Here is a 24,246-nt window from a genome sequence, read left to right as displayed (position 1 = left end):
GGGAACGCCTACCCTGATGTGCGCCTGTGCAATAACTCAATTCGCCCTCGCAGTCCTAAAAAACGCTTCTTTTAATTGTATTTTTATTTTTAACTTTGGCAAAGGGTAAAGTCTACAAAACGCAGTCCACTCTGTTTGTAACAGATTATAATTTGGGAAACAGAAAACTGTATGTAGACCAAATATTTCTTCAATTAGAAAATTTGCAGAATGTAGGCCAAAATCTCTGTCCACATTCTCCCACTTGTCGGCTACTGGGCTTCCTCTCATCACCCAATTTGGAAGTGAGTGGAAATGCCATCCGGATGCTTAATATTTATACATCTGGTGAAATATCTGGCTCATTGTTCTATTTGTGCTCGGAGTGTGTCTGAAAGTCAGGGTTGCAAAAGAAGGGGGGAATTAACAGCGATGGGTGTAACATCAGCACTCCATTATTGCTTAGATCGGCCCTAGGGTGCACCGGGGGTCAGTTTAATATTTACATAGCAGGTTAAGAGAACTAACATATAGCAGCTGCCAAAGAAGAAGAGTTAGTTCAGTATTGGACACGCAGTCAAATGGTGGACAAGAAAAAAAGTGGAACATATTATGCATAAATATGGAGTGGGGGATTGCACAAGCCTTCTGGAAGATCTGGTGAAGGAGATGATGGTGGACAAGGAGAAAAGTGTCATATATTTTGAGTGAATATAGAATGGAGGATCTCAGAACTTTTTGAAGAGCTTGAGGAGGAAATTGAACATGACGAGAGTGATGATGAATTAACTGTGGCAGGTGCAGTGATGACTGCTGCGAAGAAGTTGAGTGTAGAGGGAAGCAGTATGGTGAGGAAGGTTGGTGTCGAGTGCCTAAAGAGGGATACGTGCCCAAGCATTTCAGAGATGGAACCTGGCGAGAGTGAGGATGAAGTCCCTGTGATGAGGACCGCCGAGTTCGGGCCTCGTCCCGAAGATGATAAGGATGATTATGGCCCAGTGGGAGTGAGATTTGTAGAGACAATGGATCATTGCATTTTGGCTGATCCATATGATTTGTGTTTCCTCCACCCAGAGGGAGCGGGTGCTCCGGATTACGCAATTAGGGACAAGCATTGTGACTTGCTTTGCTCTCCGGAGCAGGGCGCTGTTGAAAGGAGTGATAACGGGTCAGCACTAAGTGTTAAGGAGGAGCAGTTGAAATGTAAGATTCCCGGTGTCTGTGACACATACAGTTAGGTGAGACGTAGATCTGGTGGAGAGTGTGGGGAAACAGAAGACTTTGTCTGTCATGCTGAGTGTTTATGTAGAGTCTTTGCCAGATAAGGTCAGAGTAGGAAGTGTCAGTTATCCCATGAAAGCTTTTGTTTTCCGAAAATAGTAGTGTTTTAGGTGTCAAGTTTATGGGCATGTTGCAGCAGTGTGTAGGAGGGAGATGCCTAGATGTGAAAAGTGTGTAGGAGGGCATAAGATGATGGAATGTGCGGTATCGGTGGAAAACGTTATGGATGTTAGTTGTAGGGCTGCCCATGGGGCTGGAGATCGGAGGTGTCCGGTGAGAGAAAGGCAGGTTGAGGTTGCCAGGGTTATGTATTTAACCTTTATTTCACTAGGCAAGTCAGTTAAGAACAAATTCTTATTTACAATAACGGCCTAGAGTAGTACAGAAAGTGTTGTATGCCGAAGCAGTGAAGAGAGTGGTAGTGGAAGATGGGAACAGGGTGAGGGATTCTGAGAGGATTCCTGTGAGTAGGCAGAGACCAGAATATGTGCTTCAGTAAGGTGGGCTTTTTAGCATTTATAGCCATGGTTGTCAATTGTACTGCAGAAATTGATCAAAAGTCACAGAAAATAGTGGTTGTGGTGGCAGCGGCAGAGAAGTACTTGGGATTGAGAGGATTTACTGCGTAACAGCTGCAGGATTAGGTCTGGTGTGGGACTAGATATAATTAAATAGTGGAATGGTGTGGTGTTTTATTTTTGTATTTTTTTGAGAGGGTTAATGTAATGTAGTTAGACTGTAAATTGCCTCACACACACCAGTACAGTAGTTGGCGGTGTATGCATTTAAAAGGTGGATGCGATCTGCCAAACAAATTCCAAAGAAGAAGGTAGCAGGTTAGGATAATTAACGTGGCATGTTAGTAGAATGAGGTTAAGGTTAGGAAAGATGTTAGGCTTAGCTAAAATGCATAGCAGGTTTGGATAATTAACGTGGCAGGTTAGGAGAATGAGGTTATTAAGGATAGCTAAAATGCTATGGTTGTCAACAATCTACTTGTCGTGCAGCCCACACACACAAAATGGTCGAGTGGCAACAAATCTGCCCAATTAGCTGATTCGGTTTCCATACACCCACTTCTGTTGACACGCCCACTTTCAGACACTCCATGTATACAGCACATGACCCATGATATTCCAGATTGGACATTTGCATCTGCTTCTTTGTTTTGCAGTCAAGATAAACAGTGCAATATCGCCACCTATCGTACTGGAGGCAACAGTGTTTACTTTGTTATGGCTCGACCTCTCCTCCAGAGCTATTATCCATAACACCTAAATGCCATAATACACGTGCTAGCTCACTTAATACACCAAACAAATATAATAAGTCTATTAATACTAGTATTTATAATTTTAGGTACAACTTATAAAGGCATTAAATAGCATTCATAAAGGCTTCATAAACACTTCACAAATAGTCTATAACCATGTCATACTCTACAGATGGTGTGTGAACATACATATTGAGTTATGTCACAGTTGGCAATTCACTCTACAGTGGAAATGGGTATGTAACCCTTCATAGAGTATGACAAACACTTATAGATGATTTGTGAATGTAGTACTTGTACTTGGTTTAAAGTGGGACCGATATTGACATTTTGTATTTCCGTAACAATACTTATTTAATCCCAACTATCCAAGCACCTGTTGCCAAATTGGAATCATCATCCCATAACTAACATCTCCATGTGAAGAGAGTAGCAATAAAAATAACAAAGTAATACAAAAAATGAAACTTCAGATAAAGGCTACAGAGGCAGATAACCAAGAATGGAAAAGCTGGCTGTATTACGTGGAGATAATTGGACAAAAAAGGTTGCATAATTAAGAACAGTTGGTGAAGACAAACAAATCCTAACAAAAATCTTATGGACTAGTCCAATGAAAACAAATTTGATTTACAATTACCATACAAAACTACATTAAATATATTTTTCACAATCCCCATATAAAAATACCAAGTAGTGAGATTTATGTTCCTTGTAAATATTTACAGAATCATGCATGTCTACAGGTTTTTTACAGGTAAAAAATGAATACAATCTTATAAAGATGCATTAATCAACGAAACACTCAAGGATGTTGTTTATGAGTCGGGTAGAATACTACTCTTACTGCAGCGATATGTCGGAAGTGTAAAACAATGGTCATTTACATTTTTGTTGTTTAATTTCAAATGGTGAAACACCAGAGAGCTCTGCTATCCACTGTCAGATGCAGTCAAGTGAGCTGCAATGATTTATGAGTAATGAGTCTATTTCCTGTGACCTCATAACTAAATCAGAGTAGTCCAATATGAGGAAAGTGATGAATATTGTATTTCTGTTCAGGTCAGTCAGCCCATGGCATGTAGTCCAAAGACAACCAGTCGGAAATCAACATGACTGAAGGCGCAACAGTGGTGTATAACATCCTCAGGGCAGGTCCGCAAGTTGAGGACGGAAACAGAGTGTCTCTCTAGTATGGCAAGCAGAGGACCTGTGAAGGATGGAGCAACACAAATAATTAAATCATCAAGATCGCTTTTAGTGTGATAAGAACCATCATGTTTTTGAGCATTTACAGTGGCAAGATAATTTGTAGAAAGTTGTACAAATATTTATTGTATGTGCAAGCAGCTAACTGTCCCTAGCTACAGTATATTGTTCCTATTTAAGTAATGATTCATAGAGGTCCACACAGTGAATATGACATGTAGTCACAAGCTTACCTTACCATCATGATTAAGACGTTTTCTCCTCAAGTGTTGCGGACCTGGAACACCCCACTGCACCAGACCTCCTCCGATACCTAAAATACAACAGGATAATGCTTTGTCCTTTTTTCACAGAAATTGAACTTTGTCTTTAGCCTTTCCCAACCCCACAAAACACAGGTGCAGCGGCACCAGGTCAGCCGCAGCACACCACCATGGAACATTTTGGGGAATATGTGCCCAGCTAAAGGGCACAACACAGAGGGCAGCTGGGAAATGACAAGCCACGCATCAGTAACTGATCCACATCTCAAACCTCTAGGCTGACTACCGCCACAGAATATGTCATTAATAATTTCTCGAGTAGTGCTAGTGTTTCACTACTATTGTCATACATGATAAATAATTCGAAATTACTGGATATCTTTGTCATTCACAACAGACTCTGAATAGTTTGTGTCCGACGACAAACCTTAAAACACCTTCTGCGCCTTAAGGTCAGTCAGCCCATCGACTGACATGAAAAAAAGTAATGGCTGAAGGTGCAACAGTGGTGTCCAACATCCTCAGAGCAGGTCAACAAGTTGAGGACAGAATCAGACTTCACATCCCGTAATTGTTTCAAGCAGAGGATCTGTGAATAAACATAAGGAGCAGAGCCAAAGATTATCATAATGTTTCATGAATATTCAAACCGTCAGGAAAGTTAGTAGACAGCACAAAAAAATAAGTGAAACTCACAAGAAGAAAGTCACTACAAATACATTTTTGGGGATCACAAACTGGACCCTGAAAAGAGCTGTTGTACACCCAGATTCAAATAGCATGCATCAAGTTGAAAGAAAAACACACGCATCACCTGTAAATACACATGTATGAAATTATTAGATCAAGCAAATTAATAAAATGATTTTTTTATTTTACCTTTATTTAACTAGGCAAGTCAGTTAAGAACAAATTCTCATTTTCAATGACGGCCTAGGAACAGTGGGTTAACTGCCTGTTCAGGGGCAGAACGACGGATTTGTACCTTGTCAGCTCGGGGATTTGAACTTGCAACCTCAATACCTCATTGACCTCATGAGAGGATATGAATATCCACTTCATTCGGGCCTAGTACCAGTGATAATCATTGTAAAAAGATATCAAATCCCAAGTCACAGCATTACTTGCATATATTTTGATCCAGAAACTAGCTCCCCACCAGTGATGCATAAATCTGAGGAACAATGTGGAATGTTTTATTTCACCACATGGTTGACTCTACACTGTAGAGGTAAAAATACAGCCTGCAGTCTTGACGGATCATTGAGAACAGTATGACTGGCTGCGTCACCGCTTGGTACGGCACTACAAGGCGCTAGGGTAGTGCAGATGGCCCAGTACATCACTGGGGCCGAGCTCCATACCAGGACCTCTATACCAGGTGGTGTCAGAGAAAGATTCCAACCACCCAAGCCATCGTCTGTTCTCTCTCTGCTACCGCACGGTTAGCGGTACTGATGCACTAATTCTGAAACCAACAGGACGCTGAACAGCTTCTACCCCCAAGCCATAAGCTAAATAGTTAGTTAAATATTTATCTGAACAAACTCATCACATACGCTGCTGCTACTGTTTACTATCGGTCACTTTATTCCTAGTTATATGTACATACAGTATATACCTCAATTACCTCATATCACTGCACATCAACTCGAGTCCTGGTACCCCTTGTATATAGCCATGTTATCATTACTCATTGTGTATCTATTATTACATGTTTCACTTTTCTATTATTTCTAGGGATGCACGGTATATCTGTAAGCATATCGGAATTGGCCAATATTAGCCACAAACGCCAACATCAGGCCGATGTCTAGTTTAACGCCAATGTGCAAAACCGATGTCAAAGCTGACGTGGGTACCTATATAACGTATGTAGATGACATAATGACGCCACAAAAAATACAGCATTACACATGCAACACAGCATTCCTAGCCAAGCCCACAATGTCAGCTGTGTGGATCTATTTTGAAGTTTCAAAGGAAACAAAAAGGCCATATGCAACGTTTGTGCTGCTATTATTTACAGACTTTTATCTCCCTCACCAACTTTAAACATCTGCTATCTGAGCAGCTAACCGATCACTGCAGCTGTACATAGTCCATCGGTATATAGCCCACCCAATTTACCTACCTCATCCCCATACTGTTTTTATTTTATTTACTTTTCTGCTCTTTTGCACACCAGTATCTCTACCTGCACATGTTCATCTGATCATTTATCACTCCAGTGTTAATCTGCTAAATTGTAATTATTCACTCCTATGGCCTATTTATTGCCTACCTCCTCATGCCTTTTGCACACAATGTATATAGATACATTTTTTTCTACTATGTTATTGACTTGTTTATTGTTTACTCCATGTGTAACTCTGTGTTGTTGTCTGTTCACACTGCTATGCTTTATCTTGGCCAGGTCGCAGTTGCAAATGAGAAGTTGTTCTCAACTGGCCTACCTGGTTAAATAAAGGTGGGGGAAAAAATATATATATACATTTCCAGAGGGGGGGGGAGAAAGTGAAATCTTTCAATACCACAAACCAAATTACTAATTTGAAAGTGCATCAACCCCCCTACTTAGAAGAAAAGCATAACAAAACTAAGCGCACACTTCCAACAACTAAACATGTTCAAGTCAAGCAGTCATTTGAAAGACTAAGAACATTTCAGCGAGACAACTCAAAGGCGAAACCCATTAACGCCAAGATAATGGGATTCATTGCCCTTGAAAATCAACCGTTCTCTGTCGTGGATGATGTAGACTTTCACCGAACTGGTTCGAGCACCGGTACATACTACCAAGTAGGCACTATTTTTCAGATGTTGCCCTTCCGGAGTTACACAGTATTGTTGAAACGCACATCCATGAGCTACTTGCTATTAGCTTCACGAATTACATTTGGACCAGCGATGTCAGCCCCATGAGCATGCTGAGTCTGACAGCACAGTGGGTCGACGAGGATTTCGTAATGCAGAATAAACACCTTTAACCTGACCCTCATCTCCAGGCAGCTCTTGCAAGAGCCAGGGGCTGCTGTGCTGCAAGAGTGGCCCTCTTTTATAAGCAACATGTGCTAGTTGAAGCATTCATGGTATGGCATGAGTGTGACAATCTTTTGATGAGAACATTATAGGCCAGTGTTGCGCAACACTTTTTCCTGTTGAACTACCACTCTGTTGGCTCTTGTTTAATGTTGTACATATTTTCGTTTTTCATGTATTTCAGGGGTTGGACAAGCTGACGGCAATGACAAAGCTGGCCTCACAGTTGGCAGCAATCACACTGATTATACAAGTGTCTTCCGTTAATTGTGAGAGGGACTTCTCTGCAATGAAACGAGTAAAAACATTTAAATGTAGATCCTCTTTGTCCCTCTCCCTTTGAGTTTTAAGTCACCAGAACCAAGGTTTAGAGTACTTACACATATTTTGTTTTCCAGGGAGGTCCCCAGAACCCCCCCCACCCCCGCTAATTTTTCCCCCACAGCTAACAACATTTCCTGAGGAAACACTGGTACACACAGTCACTGGTTGAACTTCAATAAGAATCTCTCATGGTGGACATCACAAACCTGGAACTCGGCCTGCAGAAAGACAGAATGCATTGTCATAGTAAACAAAACAAAAAACAGAAGAAACTAAATAGCTCCTTAATTGAAACAGTGAATAGTTTTCGAAGTGAATGAAGCTCTCACCTTTTGCAAATTATTTGATGTTTATATATAAAAGCATGTTCTTCCTGAAGTCTACAGAAATGTGCAACGTTGAATGTTGCAGCAGATAGAAAAGCACTGCAGTGCATTTGTCCTAATGAAAACATCTTGATCAACAAAAATATAGAGATAAAACAGGCTCTCAAAAACGGATTACCAAAATATGATTTAAAAATGTATTTAAAAATAAAATAAAACAAAGCATGACTCGTTTTGACAATGGAAAAGTAGACAACTTTCAGAGCCCTGCTCTCTATCTTGTTTATATTTAAGTTGACCATTCAAGTAGGCAATTCAAAGGTCAAACAAAAAAAATGGTCCAGAAATAAGCTAATAACACTAAAATAACAACTGGTCTCCTCTCAAAATGATCATGTTCTTTTTTTCATAAACAAGACCAGGCATTAAAAGTGAATAGAAGGCCAAGGGAATCTGCAAATTCAACTATTGTGACAAAGCCTCTACACTTTTCCTGACAGCACACTTCGTGAAAAACCTCTACATTGGATTTCAAACAATATAAAAACAGGTAAGCACGTGGAACCATTCACATGTGGTACCAAATGGATAAGCGTTATTCGACATTCAACATTTACTGACACCACGTCTGAACATATTTAGGCTATACAGTATAGTACAAAATAGGTATACAATGTAACTAACTATATTATACTTTTAATCTACTTGTCTGAACTCATCTGAGGTTGCATTGCTGTTTATTTGAACACAAAAGCTAAGGCACTAGAAAAATAGCCATTCATGCATTTTTTGAAAGATGCCATGCTATTAAAAGGTTCTGTAATGTGGTTTACTAGTAAATAGATAAGTACCAAACCAATAAAATAAAATTTAAAAACAGACATATCTTTCATGTCTATTACTTTACAATTTTCATTCTTCTGCAGGTGTGGCAGAGAGCTTTTCTTCTTCCTTTGCCTACACTGTCTGGAATGTTCTCCTCATTGACACTATTTTTGGTTCATCCAAAAAGGACAGCCATTCCCAAGTGTGATTCTTCTTGCACATGTCCATGCCTTCAATGGCAATACTGACTGCATTTGACTTAGCTTTTTGCAATTGATCTAATATTGCCAAATCCTTTCTGAATCGATCATTTGTCTTTGACGGGAGCTCTGGATCGACTGGACGCATCATAGAACATACCTTCAGAAAACTGGCTAGGATCAACTCAACAATCTGAACAGTCAACTCAAAAAAGTCAGTGTCGGTCCACATGGTAAGCCTGTCAAATACAAGGTTCTTGGGTACCTCAATGTCATCAAACAAGCATGCATTTCCTTTAACAAGGCCTCTCCCATCTTCCTGCCATTCCTTGAGTTTGGTAACAAGGGTTTGGTATCTTTCTTCCATCTCCAACACGTTTCCCTTCAAAGTTAAGGCTCTCCAGAGAGGATCAATGATAAGCTTGGAAACCAGACCCAGAGCTCTGCATCCGGCCTTGAACTGTTGAACCTCCAAATCAGCAACAACTGTGGCAAGCAAACTACTCTCAGCTCCGTATGTACTGGTAAACTCAACCAAATCATCATGGATGCTATACACCCCAGCAGAATTATGAAACAGACCATCAATCCTATGTCCAATGGATAGAGACAAAGGAACTTCATCAAATTCTTTTTTGCTGGTCAAAAAGGTTTCGAACGGAACAAGCTGACCGTCCTCTGCCCATCCAAGCTCTTGCACAGCAATACTCACAGAACTCACCAAATGCACTGTTCCAGACTCCAACTCTGTTGTCCTAATGTTAGGGGAGCTATGGACTTCTACTTCTTTATCTCCTAAAATCATATTTTCCCAAAGTAGAAGAGTTGTTTTTGCCTGGTGAGCAAAGCCATCAATCAAATGTAAGCCACAGAAGAGCTGACTTACAAGGCACATCATTGTCTTTTCAGTGGAACTAAAGCCACAATGTTTCTCAACCATCAGTGGTAGGATGTCTGATCTGTATTCAGCGAGGATTTGTTCAAATTTCTTTTCGGAACCAGTCCCAGCACCAAAACACTTTGAAAAGGTTACAAAAATCCATCTCATCTGTTGCATTTCACCACTCGTAACAATTTCATTGATCATTTTCCTGCAAATGTCAACTTGGTAGTTCTCTGGGTATGGGGTTTGCTCTGTGACCCCAGAGTGAACGTCAGACTCCTTTAAGCAGAAGTCAGTGGGTCTATTATCTTGGCCAAGCTTGACAGTTTCATCTGTTTCGATAGAGATGATCTCTTCAGCATGCAGAGACCATGCAGTCCTTGCATCAGCGATCAGATATTTCAAACCGGTCTTGTTAACCATCTTCTGGGAGTTCATCTTCTCCTCTGTATCGTCTGCCTCTTGTATCCCTTTCAAATTCAATTGTCTTTTTGACAATCTTGCAGGTGGATTAGCTTCTTTTTTCTTGTATTGTCTAGTCACAAGCGGTATTATAAACACTTCTTTTGAAAAGTCTTTATCTGCGACATGTTTCCGTTTGGCCATTCGTTTGAGTTTAGATGCAATATGTATGGCATTTTGACAGCGTTTCTGATTTTGAAAACGTACATCAAAATTATATTTCAGAATATTATAGACGGTATACATATAACTCCTTTTTGTATTTTTTGCAAACTTATGAACCTCATACATTACGCCATTAGTCAGTAACTGTGAGTCAAGTTTTGTTTTGGATGCCGGTTTGGATCTCACATCAAATTCCACACCTATTTCTTTGCATAAGGGGTAGCAGTTTTTCACCACTTCCTCTGGAAAGGGCATCACATTTTCCTGTTTAATGTTGCTGACCAGGACAGACCGAGACATGGTACATACTTTTCCAATCTGAATATCATTGGGTGACATGTAAAAACATGACTCCTCTTTGATTAAATTCCCTACAGGGGTGCTTGGTCTATCCTGTTCTGTGTGAACACGAACAACACCTTTACCACCCACATTTACTGCTGTTTGAAGTGGAGTACCAACTTTTGTTGAATTCATTTTAATCTCCCTATCACTTGATTTTGTATCTTCTAACAGATTACAAATAAGCTGTTGTTTTGCTGTGTCATATCCATTTTCGGCATATGAATAACTTGCATCAAAAGAGTCAGACAAAATGACAGCTGGGGATATCTCCACCTCATCCTCCTCTGGCTTTATATCTACATCCATCTCACACCAACTAAACTAGCTATCTGGGTGACACCCAGGGTCAACTTAAATATAGTTTGGTTAGACCTAGTAATGTCAAAGTAGCTGTCCAGGCCTATCTCCTTAAGCATATAAATCAAATTGATTTTTATAAAGCCTTTTTATAACAGTGAAAATTCTGAGGAAATACGTTCTGTAATATTAGATAGTGGTGTAACTACAGTTGATTCCAAGTGTATTGTTAGGCCTATGCCAACTGACCAAGGGAGTCCACCCTAGCCTCAGGCTACCTGACAATCTTAACTTGCATTTCACTGCAGTAATGTTAGATCCAATGAGACTTGGCACATAACATAAACGAATAGTGAGTACCACCAAGTAGCCAAATCATCTTGCTAACTAGCTATGTATTGAAGTCTATATTGACGGCAAATATGACACTTGCAAGGGCGCATTGAATGCAATACATGAATTATCTGTACATGAAGTAGCCTATTGTTTGTCATAGACTAGTGGCTCAGATCAAATAGAGTAGCTCAGCTAGCTAACGTTAGTTAGCAATTACTGTAGCTACCTTGATTTTGCAGGTACCCCTAAACCTTCCATACGACAGTTTTGGAATTAGAAAAAAAAAGTTGTTCCTACGACAAAGTACTTCCAGGTGGGTAACTGGTTAGCTTATTCCGAAAATGTAAACTGAATGCTTTGAGTTCGACGCTGCGTATCGAGGCATTAGAAAATCATTGGCTAAAATCTTAGTCACAAAAAAACGTAGACATGCTGTGCTTCCGCGCAAACGAGCTTCCTTTTCCGCTGAAAACCGGATGTGGAAACTCCACCCAGGTGTTATGATTCCGGGTTCGCCTTTCTCGCTCCAGATTCAAATAACGGGTAACTGCATATTTGGAGCAAATATTTTTGTATAATTAACCCAATATAGAGCCCGTCGTTTCCAATTGGATCAAATTAGTCATAGAACAAGGAGGTGGGCAGAGTCAAGCACGAGATAGTGAGATCCTATTTGCGCGTTCGATAATTTATTTGAATTCTTCCGTTAGGGAAAGTCTGCCTTGATGTGCAATAACTCAATTCTCCCTGGCAGTCCCTCTAAACGCATTTTTTATATTCCCGGTGTCTGTGACAGATACAGTTAGGTGAGACGTAGATCTGGTGGAGAGTGTGGGGAAACAGAAGACTTTGTCATGCTGAGTGTTTATGTAGAGTCTTTGCCAGATAAGGTCAGGGTAGGAAGTGTCGGTTATACCGTGAGAGCTTTTGTTTCCCGAAAATAGTAGTGTTTTAGGTGTCAAGTTTATGGGCATGTTGCAGCAGTGTGTAGGAGGGAGATGCCTAGATGTGAAAAGTGTGTAGGAGGGCATAAGATGATGGAATGTGCGGTATCGGTGGAAAACGTTATGGATGTTAGTTGTAGGGCTGCCCATGGGGCTGGAGATCGGAGGTGTCCGGTGAGAGAAAGGCAGGTTGAGGTTGCCAGGGTTATGTATTTAGCTTTTATTTAACTAGGCAAGTCAGTTAAGAACAAATTCTTATTTACAATAACGGCCTAGAGTAGTACAGAAAGTGTTGTATGCCAAAGTAGTGAAGAGAGTGGTAGTGGAAGATGGGTACAGGGTGAGGGATCCTGAGAGTAGGCAGAGACCAAGACCAAAAATGTGCGATTACATAAAAAGTTTGATTGCATAATTTCTTCACATTTTTTATTAATTATTTGCCAAGTATATTGTTTATTCGATGACATCCACAAATTAATTGTGAGAGCCTATACTATAATTTCCCTCCAACATTTCAACAATGAGACCAACGTTGAGGAAGGTGGTCTTGATCGCACTGTTGGGCCGGGTCCAGCCCCGCCGAAAGCGCAGGTCTGTGTGGGTCCAGAGATGGTTAAAGTCCCGAAAGCAGGCAGGGGAGTTCCACTGTCTAATTCAAGAGCTTCGACTGTTTTGAGAGGAAGTTACTTTTGTCTGGACCGAAGCCAGTTCGATCACCTGCTCCAGAAGGTTGGAGCCAGGATCACCCAGATGGATAACAACTACCGGGAGTCCATCAGCCCAGTTGAACGCCTGGCGATTTGTCTCCGGTAAGATATATTCTAGTACATTTTTAAAGCCTTTGATATCATAATTGATTTATATTTGATACATTGTTTGTATGTGCAACCTAGCTAGCTAAAGGGCTCTAGTTAATAGTCCCTATTTGACATCAGATGTACTTTTACAGAATGTTCATTGGGACTATAACTTTTCCCAAAGTTGGTTTCTAATCCTTTTTCAATTATGCAATGTTACCAAATGAAAAGAAAGGTGCCTTCTGCCCTGATGAAGGTAGGCTAGTCTTCTCCAGGACCCATTGTTGTTCAAGACAGTTAGTCATTCATTACATTCTTATTGGACTCACATACACTCTGAGAGAAAAAGGTTCCAAAAGTGTCCTTCTGCTTTCCCCATAGGATAACCATTTTTGGTTCCAGGTATAATACTTAATACATGGAACCCAATAGGGTTCTACTTGGAACCAAAAGGGGTACTACCTGGAACCTAAAAGGGATCTCCTATGGGGACAGCCAGAGAACCCTTTTAAGTAGATAGTACCATTCTTTCTAAGAGTAGAGTTGGCCTGGACTACAGTTTATTGATATAGTCATAGACTGTATTGTACTGTTTCAAGGCATTGTTAATGATGGTTGATGAGTATTACAATATAATTAGTGAAGCATAATAAACAGTAATGAGGTAGCTATATGAGTAGATATAATATGTGGGTGGAATTGAAGTTATACACAATATTGATCATTATTTTGAATTATATTTTAGATTCTTGGCGACAGGGGACTCCTACAGGACCATAGGATTCAGCTTCCGAGTTGGACGGTCCACGGTGGCAGGCATTGTCCCCTCTGTGGCACAAGCCATTTGGGACTGTCTGGTTGGTGAATACATGCCTGTCCCTAAGGAGGAAGACTGGAGGACCATCGCTGCTGAGTTCCTGGAGAGGTGGAATTTCCCCAATTGTCTTGGCTCCATTGACGGGAAACATGTAGTAATCCAGGCTCCACCGTGCTCAGGTTCGCAGTTCTACAACTACAAGGATACATATTCAGTTGTACTCTTGGCTGTAGTAGATGCCATCTACTGTTTCCGTGTTGTCGATGTTCGTGCTTACGGCAAGGGAAGTGATGGCGTGACCCTCCGAGACTGCCTTTGGCCAGGCACTTCAGGATGGCACCCTGGATATTCCACCACCTGCATCACTCCCTGGGGCTGAAGACCTGGGACCTGTTCCCCACGTCTTCGTCGGCGATGAGGCCTTCCCTTTAAGACCCAACCTCATGAGGCCCTACGCTGGATGTTTTTACTTTCATCTTGTCTTAGATCAGCAAAGGTGTAGGGAAGAAATGAGCAGATTAAGTCTAAATTAGATATTAATAAACAACTGACTATGAAAACATAATTTAATAACTATTCAAGTACAGGAAAGAACATGACAAGTATGTGTGTTGTAAAAATAAAACTATTGAAAGAGGTGTGTGCGTGCGTGCAGATTTTTTTATTTTTATGAATGTGTAGCCTGTAATCTGTAAGAGAACAGCAAGAGCATGTATTTTTGGCACAACTGCATACCGATACAGGGACTACTCATAAAGCCTAGACGTAGTAGAGGAACTTCAGACATGGCCATAAAGAGAGAGGGCAGGGCACTGGAGATCTGAGGTACGAAGAGGTGTGTGTGTGTCTGTCTCTGAGAAAAAGGGAATAATATGTAGCCATAACACAGCTAAACAAACAAATGGCCCCTGGACGTCACGGACCAGTCGATGGAACATAACTTCACAAAAAGTTTCAACACCCTGGTTTTCAAGTGGTTTTAAATTAAAGAAATATATTGACCTCGTAAGAGACCAAGAGCATCTGTGAAAACTCCGTATGAGTTTCAATTCAGAAATCTATGTAAACACTAATAATGAATGCTACCCTAAGACTTAATAAACAAATTACTTTATGAATTGACTGAATTTAAACGGAACTGACGTGTGTGAAAAGAAAGGTACAATGAGGGAGGTCAAAACAACAACCAGACAACTCCTCTCCTCTTCCTGTCCTTCCTGTGAGCTGGTCAGCTAAATTGACTCCATTTCTGAAAGGGAAGAGAAAAACAACACATACAAGCTTGACATAATATGACACCATAAAAGGTGAGATTTATGTTAACTAAATACTGTTTGCATAGTGTAGTTAATGGCATAAATATAGGAACAGTGTGGTAAAGTTGGTAATACTTGCTGTTTACTCATGGAATTTGTATTTCAGATCAAAAGATGAATATGACAGGCAGATATTTTGATAGCAAACTGTTTTAGGTAATTTTCTAACCCAGAAACAACAGCTATACATTTGCCTCGTATTAATACTTTGATCGGAAATACCAATTAACCTACATGACTATACTATAAAAATGACCTACTTTACTTCACTGTCGCACAATTATGACACTACCTGTGATGTGGAGAGAAAAAAAACTTACCATTGAACTCGGCTTCGAAAAGCAGTTGATACATTTTAACCTTGATTGCTGCTTTTCTTTGTTGAGGCAGCCTCTTCAGTGTTGGCACAAGGCACATGGCAAAGAGGGTCTCTTCATCCTCCATCCTGTGAGCATCAGGTTGGGCTGCATCCCTCTCGACAGCTTGGAGGAGCCTCTGCTGAAATGAGTTGAGTGGATCTGGGGGCTGGTACCTCCGATGACGCCTGGTGTGACGTTGTTCCTCTTAGTTTCTCTCTCTGTTTCTTTCCACGGCCACATCCTGTTCAACGAGGTGGTCACTTCCGTGAGGTTCATAATGATCTCAGGTGGTCCTAGATCCAGAGGTGCTTCCTCCCTTTCATCATCTTCCATGGCTGCACCGGTAGTGGTCATACTCGTGGATGATGTTGTAGAGAGTCTCACTCCACCGGTGGAGGTGATGGTCGCATTTGTAGGTGACGTTGAGGGTCTTGATTCACCGGTGGCAACAACACTTGTGGATGACGTAGTAGAGGGTCTGGCTGTAAAATTTCCACTCGTTGCCCTAGGCACAATAAATGGATCCAGAAAAGAAAGAATGTGGCAGAGGCGCCAAGGCTGCTGGCCTGAAGCTGCTGACCCAGACCTCTTCTTCTCTTTCTCTGCCCTTCTCTCTCTCTGATACCTGTCCTTGAGTCCTCTCCACTCCCTCCTACAGTCTTCTTCTACATAGACATGAACATGATAAGCCAAACCATTACCTAGCATAACTATAGTTATTAGATAGCTATCATGGACATGTCACCTACTGTACACATAGACACACACACACGTTTATCTGACCAAATTATCAGGGGTACAGTAGTATCTACCATTTCTATTACTATTTATATAGCATACACACTCTCAATCTTTCAAACATGATTATTTGGTAAAGTTATCAGGGGTAGTAACTAGCATAATTTATTTGACTATTTCTTTCACACACACCAGCTAGCTAGCTAACTAGCCACATCTAGCACAAGCTCACTACTAAACTGACCTGGCAATCCTACTATCGTGGACACTTGTCTCCAAGCAGCATTTTGTGTTTATGTCCCTGTAGCTGTCAGCAGTTGTGTCAAAAAGACACGGTTTTGAGGATACTGCGAAAATGATTCTCTCCTCCATGTGTCCAACTGCATGCGACCATTTGCAAAAGGTACCTGCATCAGTATAATTGCCTAGCTGCGCAAAATGTTATGCAGCAGGGATGCAACGACGCAGTCGGTGTGTTCGAAGCGTAAAACAATGGTAATTTACATTTTTGTTGTTTAATTTCAAATGGTGAAACACCAGAGAGCTCTGCTATCCACTGTCAGATGCAGTCAAGTGAGCTGCAATGATTTATGAGTAATGAGTCTATTTCCTGTGACCTCATAACTAATCAGAGTAGTCCAATATGAGGAAAGTGATGAATATTGTATTTCTGTTCAGGTCAGTCAGCCCATGGCATGTAGTCCAAAGACAACCAGTCGGAAATCAACATGACTGAAGGCGCAACAGTGGTGTATAACATCCTCAGGGCAGGTCCGCAAGTTGAGGACGGAACAGAGTGTGTCTCTCTAGTATGGCAAGCAGAGGACCTGTGAAGGAAGGAGCAACACAAATAATTTAATCATCAAGATCGCTTTTAGTGTGATAAGAACCATCATGTTTTTGAGAATTTACAGTGGCAAAATAATTTGTAGAAAGTTGTACACATATTTATTGTATGTGCAAGCAGCTAACTGTCCCTAGCTACAGTAAATTGTTCCTATTTCAGTTAATGATTCATAGAGGTCCACACAACAGAATGGCGCCATCACGGCTGCCGTTATGATCCCATAACCAATTGTGCATGTTTTTTTCCCAACTTATTTTGTACATAATGTTTCTGCCATCGTGTCTTATGACCGAAAAGAGCTTCTAGATAGTAAGGATTTACTTCATATGCCTGTCAAGGCCCTCATCCCTGTTATTCGCAAGAGAAAGAGACGGAGGTCGAGGATAAAGGTCAGGGGGGGTTGTAACGATCCGTCACGTTCTTCCTTTACCATCGGTCCTATTAGCCAACATACAATCAATCGATAATAAAATAGACAAACTGTGATCACGTATGTCCTACCATCAGGACATTAAAAACGGTAATATCTTATGTTTCACCGAGTCTTGGCTGAATGACGGACATTAATAACATAGATCTGGCGGGTTTTATGCTTTTTCGGTAGGATAGAACAGCGGCCTCTGGTAAGACAAGGGGTGCCGGTCTATGTATGTATATATATATATATACAGTGGGGCAAAAAACTATTTAGTCAGCCACCAATTATGCAAGTTCTCCCACTTAAAAAGATGAGAGAGGCCTGTAATTTTCATCATAGTTACACTTCAACTATGACAGACAAAATGAGGAAAAAAAATCCAGAAAATCACATTGTAGGATTTTTTATGAATTTATTTGCAAATTATGGTGGAAAATAAGTATTTGGTCAATAACAAAAGTTTACCTCAATACTTTGTTATATACCCTGTGTTGGCAATGGCAGAGGTCAAACGTTTTCTGTAAGTCTTCACAAGGTTTTCACACACTGTTGCTGATATTTTGGCCCATTCCTCCATGCAGATCTCCTCTAGAGCAGTGATGTTTTGGGGCTGTTGCTGGGCAACACGGACTTTCAACTCCCCCCAAAGATTTTCTATGGGGTTGAGATCTGGAGACTGGCTAGGCCACTCCAGGACCTTGAAATGCTTCTTACGAAGCCACTCCTTCGTTGCCCGGGCGGTGTGTTTGGGATCATTGTCATGCTGAAAGACCCAGCCACGTTTCATCTTCAATGCCCTTGCTGATGGAAGGAGGTTTTCACTCAAAATCTCACGATACATGGCCCCATTCATTCTTTCCTTTACATGGATCAGTCGTCCTGGTCCCTTTGCAGAAAAACAGTCCCAAAGCATGATATTTCCACCCCCATGCTTCACAGTAGGTATGGGGTTCTTTGGATGCAATTCAGCATTCTTTGTCCTCCAAACACGACGAGTTGAGTTTTTACCAGAAAGTTATATTTTGGTTTCATCTGACCATATGACATACTCCCAATCTTCTTCTGGATCATCCAAATGCTCTCTTGCCTCTAGTGACACCCCATCCCGTGAATGGGACCGTTGTCATCATCTGACACTAATTAGCATAACGCAACAGACATAAATCTTCCTAGAAAATCTTCCTATTCATGAAAATCACAAGTGAAATATATTGGAACACAGCTTAGCCTTTTGTTAATCACCCTGTCATCTCAGATTTTCAAAATATGCTTTACAGCCAAAGCTAGACAAGCATTTGTGTAAGTTTATTGATAGCCTAGCATAGCATTATGCCTTGCTAGCAGCAGGCAACCTTGTCACGAAAATCAGAAAAGCAATCAAATTAAATCGTTTACCTTTGATGAACTTCGGATGTTTTCACTCACGAGACTCCCAGGTAAATAGCCAAAGTTCATTTTTTCCCTAAATATTATTTTTGTAGGCGAAATAGCTCCGTTTGTTCTTCACGTTTGGCTGAGAAATCGACCGGAATTTGCGGTCATGACAACACCCAAAAATATTCCAAATTAGCTCCATAATATCGACAGAAACATGGCAAACGGTGTTTAGAATCAATCCTCAAGGTGTTTTTCAAATATCTATTCGATAATATATCCACCGGGACAATTGGTTTCTCAGTAGAAGCGATTGGAATAATGGCTACCTCTGTACTTTATGCGAGATTTTCTCTCCGGGAGCATCATGTGACCACTTGTGCAATGTAGCCCCCTATGGGCATTCTTCAACATAAATGCGTAAAACTACGTCACAATGCTGTAGACACCTTGGGGAATATGTAGAAAGCGTATGCTGGTTCATAGCACATTCACAGGTCAATGGGGACTTATTGGCACGCAGCGCTTTCAAAACCTGGGGCACTTCCGGATTGGATTTTTCTCAGGCTATCGCCTGCAACATCAGTTCTGTTATACTCACAGACAATATCTTTACAGTTTTGAAGTGTTAGAGTGTTTTCTATCCAAAGCTGTCATCATTATATGCATATTCTAGCATCTTGTCCTGACAAAATATCCTGTTTAAAACAGGAACGTTTTTTTCTCTCCCAAAAATGAAAATACTGCCCCTAGAGTCTCAACAGGCTAGCAAACTTCAGACGGGCCTGGACATGTACTGGCTTAAGCAGGGGGACACGTCTGGCACTGCAGGAGTGTGTTGCTGATGGTAGGCTTTGTTACTTTGGTCCCAGCTCTCTGCAGGTCATTCACTAGGTCCCCCCGTGTGGTTCTGGGATTTTTGCTCACCGTTCTTGTGATCATTTTGACCCCACGGGGTGAGATCTTGCATGGCGCCCCAGATCGAGGGAGATTATCAGTGGTCTTATATGTCTTCCATTTCCTAATAATTGCTCCCACAGTTGATTTCTTCAAACCAAGCTGCTTACCTATTGCAGATTCAGTCTTCCCAGCCTGGTGCAGGTCTACAATTTTGTTTCTGGTGTCCTTTGACAGCTCTTTGGTCTTGGCCATAGTGGAGTTTGGAGTGTGTCTGTTTGAGGTTGTGGACAGGTGTCTTTTATACTGATAACAAGTTCAAATAGGTGCCATTAATACAGGTAACGAGTGGAGGACAGAGGAGCCTCTTAAAGAAGAAGTTACAGGTCTGTGAGAGCCAGAAATCTTGCTTGTTTGTAGGTGACCAAATACTTATTTTCCACCATAATTTGCAAATAAATTCATAAAAAATCCTACAATGTGATTTTCTGGATTTTTTTTCTCATTTTGTCTGTCATGGTTGAAGTGTACCTATGATGAAAAATACAGGCCTCTCTCATCTTTTTAAGTGGGAGAACTTGCACGATTGGTGGCTGACTAAATACTTTTTTGCCCCACTGTATACCCAAGCCTAGCCTATGGTTGACCTTTTAGATTTCCTTGCAGTAAACCTGGGCCAATAATAATAAGTATCCCGTTTCAGGCTTAATGTATAGACAACTCAGACCAATGCGAACATGCCACATGTAGCTATGAGTCCCAGACTAGAATACCTCCCGTGTCCCTGACCCATTAATCTTCAGTTCCCCATTAGAATGAAACAACTATTTCCATTGATCATTAATTCCCTCTTGACCTTAAGTCCTCTGAGTTGTGTATTTATCTGAAAATATTCTAACAGCTGTAACGTAACAAAATGTGGAAAAAGTCAAGTGGTCTGAGTACTTTCAGAATGCACTGTAGATGCAGTAAGTCATGTCAGATGCTAGCAGCTGCAAATTCCAATAAAACTACATCACATTTTGAAGTTCACTTTCCTTGCTTTGTCTAACAACACTATTATGAATCTAGAAAATTAGTTTTGTGAGTCAGAGTGCAGTATTTACACTGAACAAAAATATAAAGGCAACATGAAACAATTTGAGTTACAGTTCATATAAGGTAGTCATTTGAAATAAATCCATTATGCTCTAATCTATAGATTTCACATGACTTCAAATACATATATGCATCTGTTTGTCACAGATATATATTTTTTTTAAAAAGGTATGGGCATGGATCAGAAAACCAGTCAGTATATGTTGTGACCACCATTTGCCTCATTTGCTTCATGCAGCGCGACATTTCCTTTGCATAAAGTTGGTCAGGCTATTGATTGTGGTCTGTGGAATGCTGTCTCACTCCTCTTCAATGGCTGTGCGAAGATGCTGGATATTGGCGGGAACTGGAACACGTCCATCCAGAGCATCCTGAACATGCTCAATGTGTGACATGTCTGTTGAGTATGCAGGCCATGGAAGAAATGGGACATTTTCAGCTTCCAGGAATTGTGTACAGATCCTTGTGACATGGGGCTGTGCATTACCATGCGGAAACATGAGGTGATGGAGGTGGATGAATGGCAGGACAATGGGCCTCAGAATCACGTCACAGTATCTCTGTGCATTGAAATTGCCATCAGTAATTTATTGATAACACATATTGTGTTTGCTGTCTGTAGTTTATGCCTGACCATACCATAACCCCACCGCCACCATGGGGCACTGTGTTTACAACGTTGACATCAGCAAACCGCTCATCCACATGACGGCATCTTCCGATACAGTTGAAACCGGGATTCATCCGTGAAGAGCACACTTCTCCAGTGTACCAGTGGCCATCGAAGGTGAGTTAGGTGCAACAGCGCCTCTTCAACCTCAGGAGGCTGAAGAAATGTTGCTTGTCACCTAAAACCCTCACGAACCTTTACAGATGCACAATTGAGAGCATCCTGTCGGGCTGTATCACTGCCTCGTACGACAACTGCACTGCCTACATACACAGACTTGAAATCAATGGCCACTTTAATAAATGGGACACTAGTCACTTTAATAATGTCACTTAAATAATGTTTACATTTCTTGCATTACTCATGTGTATATACTGTATTCTATACTATTGTACTGTTTCTTAGTCTATGATGCTCTGACATCCATATATTTATTCTTAATTCCATTCCTTACTTAGATTTGTATGTATTGGGTATATATGTTGTGAAATTGTTACATATTACTTGTTTGATATTGCTGCACTGTCGGAACTAGAAGCACAAGCATTTCACTACACCCGCAATAACATCTGCTAAACACGTGTAAGTGACAAATACAATTTGATTTGAAATTCTTCCATTATGCAAACACAGTTTCATCAGCTGTCCGGGTAGCTGGTCTCAGACGATCCCATAGGTGAAGAAGCCGTATGTGGAGGGCCTGGGCTGGTGTAGCAGTGTGATGTTGTTCCCTTAGATTAGGCACCAAGTTGCACACAAGGACCAATTCAAATAGGCCAGGTCAAGAGGGGATGTTAATAATATAATAATAATTCAGTGTGTTTTAAATTTTTTAATTACAGCTGCATAGCTAATGTTATTCTTTGTTGTTCAAACACTTTTTCATATCAATATTGTACATACATGTGATTGTAAAAGTTTTGTATATTTTGGTTTAGCCCATCGCAGGTCATCTGTATTTTCGTACCCCCTTATTGGTCTGTTTTGCTGGACCTTCGGCTAGCAAGGTGCCTGAGAGTTATGACTGCGCCAAGGGCTAACATTGTGTGTTGGCTCTTCGTGTGCAGGGCAAATAAAAATAATTCAACTAGCAGACCTCCAGTTGTGTCAGCGTCCTAATTAAAAGTACACAACACAGAACGAACCATGCTACACTGGCGTGGTTACCCATGGTCTGCGGTTGTGAGGCCTGCTGGGGGTACTGCCAAATTCTCTTAAGATGACATTGGAGGCGGCTTAAGGTATAGAATTGAACATTAAATTATCTGGCAACAGCTCTGGTGGATATTCCTGCAGTCATCATGCCAATTGCACACACCCTCAAACCTTGAGACATCTGTGGCATTGTGTTGTGTGACAGAATTGCACATTTTAGTGTCCCCAGCACAAGGGGCACCTGTGTAATGATCATGCTGTTTAATCAACTTCTTGATATGCCACACCTGTCAGGCGGATTAATTATCTTGGCAAAGGAGAAATTCTCACTAACAGGGATGTAAACAAATCTGTGCACAACATGTTAGAGAAATAAGCTTTGTGTGCGTATGGAAGAATTCAAGGATATTTTATTTCAGCTCATGAAACATGGGACCAACACCTTACATGTTTTTGTTCGGTATAGTATGTGCCTTCATTGCCTTGTATCATATTCTTATTAAGGAATTAGCTCAAAGTATTTTAAAGGAGCAAACAGGAATAAAAAGAAGTTGAGAAGAATTGGATAAGCTGGCTTCTGTTTACAGTTCTAAATCAAATCAAAATAAATGTATTTATATAGCCCTTCTTACATCAGCTGATATATCAAAGTGCTGTACAGAAACCCACCCTAAAACCCCAAACAGCAAGCAATGCAGGTGTAGAAGCACGTAGAAGAAGTTCTACAGTGGACATTGAAGATAAGCATCGTATTGCGGTTCAGAACAATAGCCGTGTCCCACCCTTCATTAACTCTCCAGTCACATATTAAATCTCAAACAGTAATCGTCTTCTATTGTTTGGCTTTGAGGTTTTCTGTTTAATTCTGCCTGGTCAACCAACAGTAATTATATCCAGCCAGTCTATCAGTGTTGTGGTGTTTTGAAGATTTTTTTTATCCTTAGATTTGAGAATTGAATCCAGATGCCTCTTAGTTTATGCAGATTGCATTTTAGTGGTAACTGGACCATGAGTGATCATGGCAGCAACAAAGAGAGGGGAGAGGTGGAGCCCCTATCAGAGCACACAAAATGTATCACTACATCCAGGCTGTATCACATTCGGCCGTGATTGGGAGACCCATAGGGCGGTGCACAATTGGCCCAGCGTCGTCCGGGTTTGGCCGATGTAGCCCGTCATTGTAAATAAGAATTTGTTCTTAACTGGCTTGCCTAGTTAAATAAAAGTAAAAATAAATACAAAATAAATATGCAATTCTTCTGAAAATGGGTGTGGCGCCACAATGTTTTCCAATTTGACAAAATGGTGTAAAATATAGAGTCGAAGTCCAACGAGAGCCTATACAAATTATGACAAATGTTGAGCAATGTAATAAAGTAATGGCTGACAATTTGTTAGCTACGCTATCCTTACGAACCGCATAGCATTACAGCAGTATGTACCGGTATTAGTTGGTTACTAATACATCAAACTTGCCAGGCAGTATATTAACTATCTGCTATCTAACTACCCAATGTTTATTGACTTGATTATTCACATAATTCTTAAGGTCAAAATTCTACCCAATAATCTCATCTCCCTAAATACATAATTAAGTGCTACATCC

The 24,246-nt window shown here is 40.8% G+C and overlaps 2 protein-coding genes and 1 long non-coding RNA gene across 7 annotated transcripts; 1 reads left to right on the top strand and 2 right to left on the bottom strand.

Annotated features, from left to right (window-relative positions):
- Window positions 1-3,028: 3,028 nt before the first annotated feature.
- Window positions 3,029-11,636, bottom strand: LOC109884930 (uncharacterized). 4 transcript variants are annotated; one of them, XR_004206031.1, is made up of 6 exons: window positions 11,437-11,636; window positions 7,701-7,812; window positions 7,528-7,589; window positions 4,433-4,594; window positions 3,981-4,055; window positions 3,029-3,743 (listed from the first exon to the last, which is right to left on the bottom strand). XR_004206031.1 is itself a non-coding variant. In XM_031808326.1 (5 exons), exon 1 carries the CDS (start codon window positions 10,881-10,883, stop codon window positions 8,655-8,657), a length of 2,229 nt encoding a protein of 742 aa, XP_031664186.1. In that variant the 5' UTR covers window positions 10,884-11,636; the 3' UTR covers window positions 3,029-3,743; window positions 3,976-4,055; window positions 4,433-4,594; window positions 7,528-7,589; window positions 7,701-8,654. The 4 variants fall into 4 exon arrangements, 3 of the variants coding, with proteins under 3 accessions (XP_031664186.1, XP_031664181.1, XP_031664185.1); XM_031808326.1 differs by having other exon boundaries at window positions 3,976-4,055; window positions 7,701-11,636; XM_031808321.1 differs by having other exon boundaries at window positions 7,701-11,636.
- A 31-nt stretch (window positions 11,637-11,667) lies between these two features.
- Window positions 11,668-14,406, top strand: LOC116358145 (uncharacterized). The gene is made up of 3 exons (XM_031808331.1): window positions 11,668-11,753; window positions 12,680-12,963; window positions 13,697-14,406. Exons 2-3 carry the CDS (start codon window positions 12,764-12,766, stop codon window positions 14,145-14,147), a joined length of 651 nt encoding a protein of 216 aa, XP_031664191.1. The 5' UTR covers window positions 11,668-11,753; window positions 12,680-12,763; the 3' UTR covers window positions 14,148-14,406.
- Window positions 14,407-14,410: 4 nt separating this feature from the next.
- LOC109884945 (uncharacterized) lies at window positions 14,411-17,037 on the bottom strand. 2 transcript variants are annotated; one of them, XR_002254460.2, is made up of 3 exons: window positions 16,426-17,037; window positions 15,405-16,108; window positions 14,411-15,017 (listed from the first exon to the last, which is right to left on the bottom strand). It is a non-coding gene; the product is annotated as an uncharacterized LOC109884945 (long non-coding RNA). The 2 variants fall into 2 exon arrangements; XR_002254459.2 differs by having other exon boundaries at window positions 15,405-17,017.
- Window positions 17,038-24,246: the final 7,209 nt, after the last annotated feature.

This window comes from Oncorhynchus kisutch, linkage group LG3, assembly GCF_002021735.2.
Source record: "Oncorhynchus kisutch isolate 150728-3 linkage group LG3, Okis_V2, whole genome shotgun sequence".
Taxonomy (NCBI): domain Eukaryota; kingdom Metazoa; phylum Chordata; class Actinopteri; order Salmoniformes; family Salmonidae; genus Oncorhynchus; species Oncorhynchus kisutch.
This window is presented reverse-complemented; position numbering and strand designations above follow the sequence as displayed.

Coding starts and splice junctions, on each gene's coding strand:
- LOC109884930 (XM_031808326.1), bottom strand. CDS start 10,883: ATGGATGTAGATATAAAGCCAGAGGAGGATGAGGTGGAGATATCCCCA.
- LOC116358145 (XM_031808331.1), top strand. CDS start 12,764: ATGGTTAAAGTCCCGAAAGCAGGCAGGGGAGTTCCACTGTCTAATTCA. Junction 12,964..13,696: donor CGCCTGGCGATTTGTCTCCG/GTAAGATATATT, acceptor ATTATATTTTAG/ATTCTTGGCGACAGGGGACT.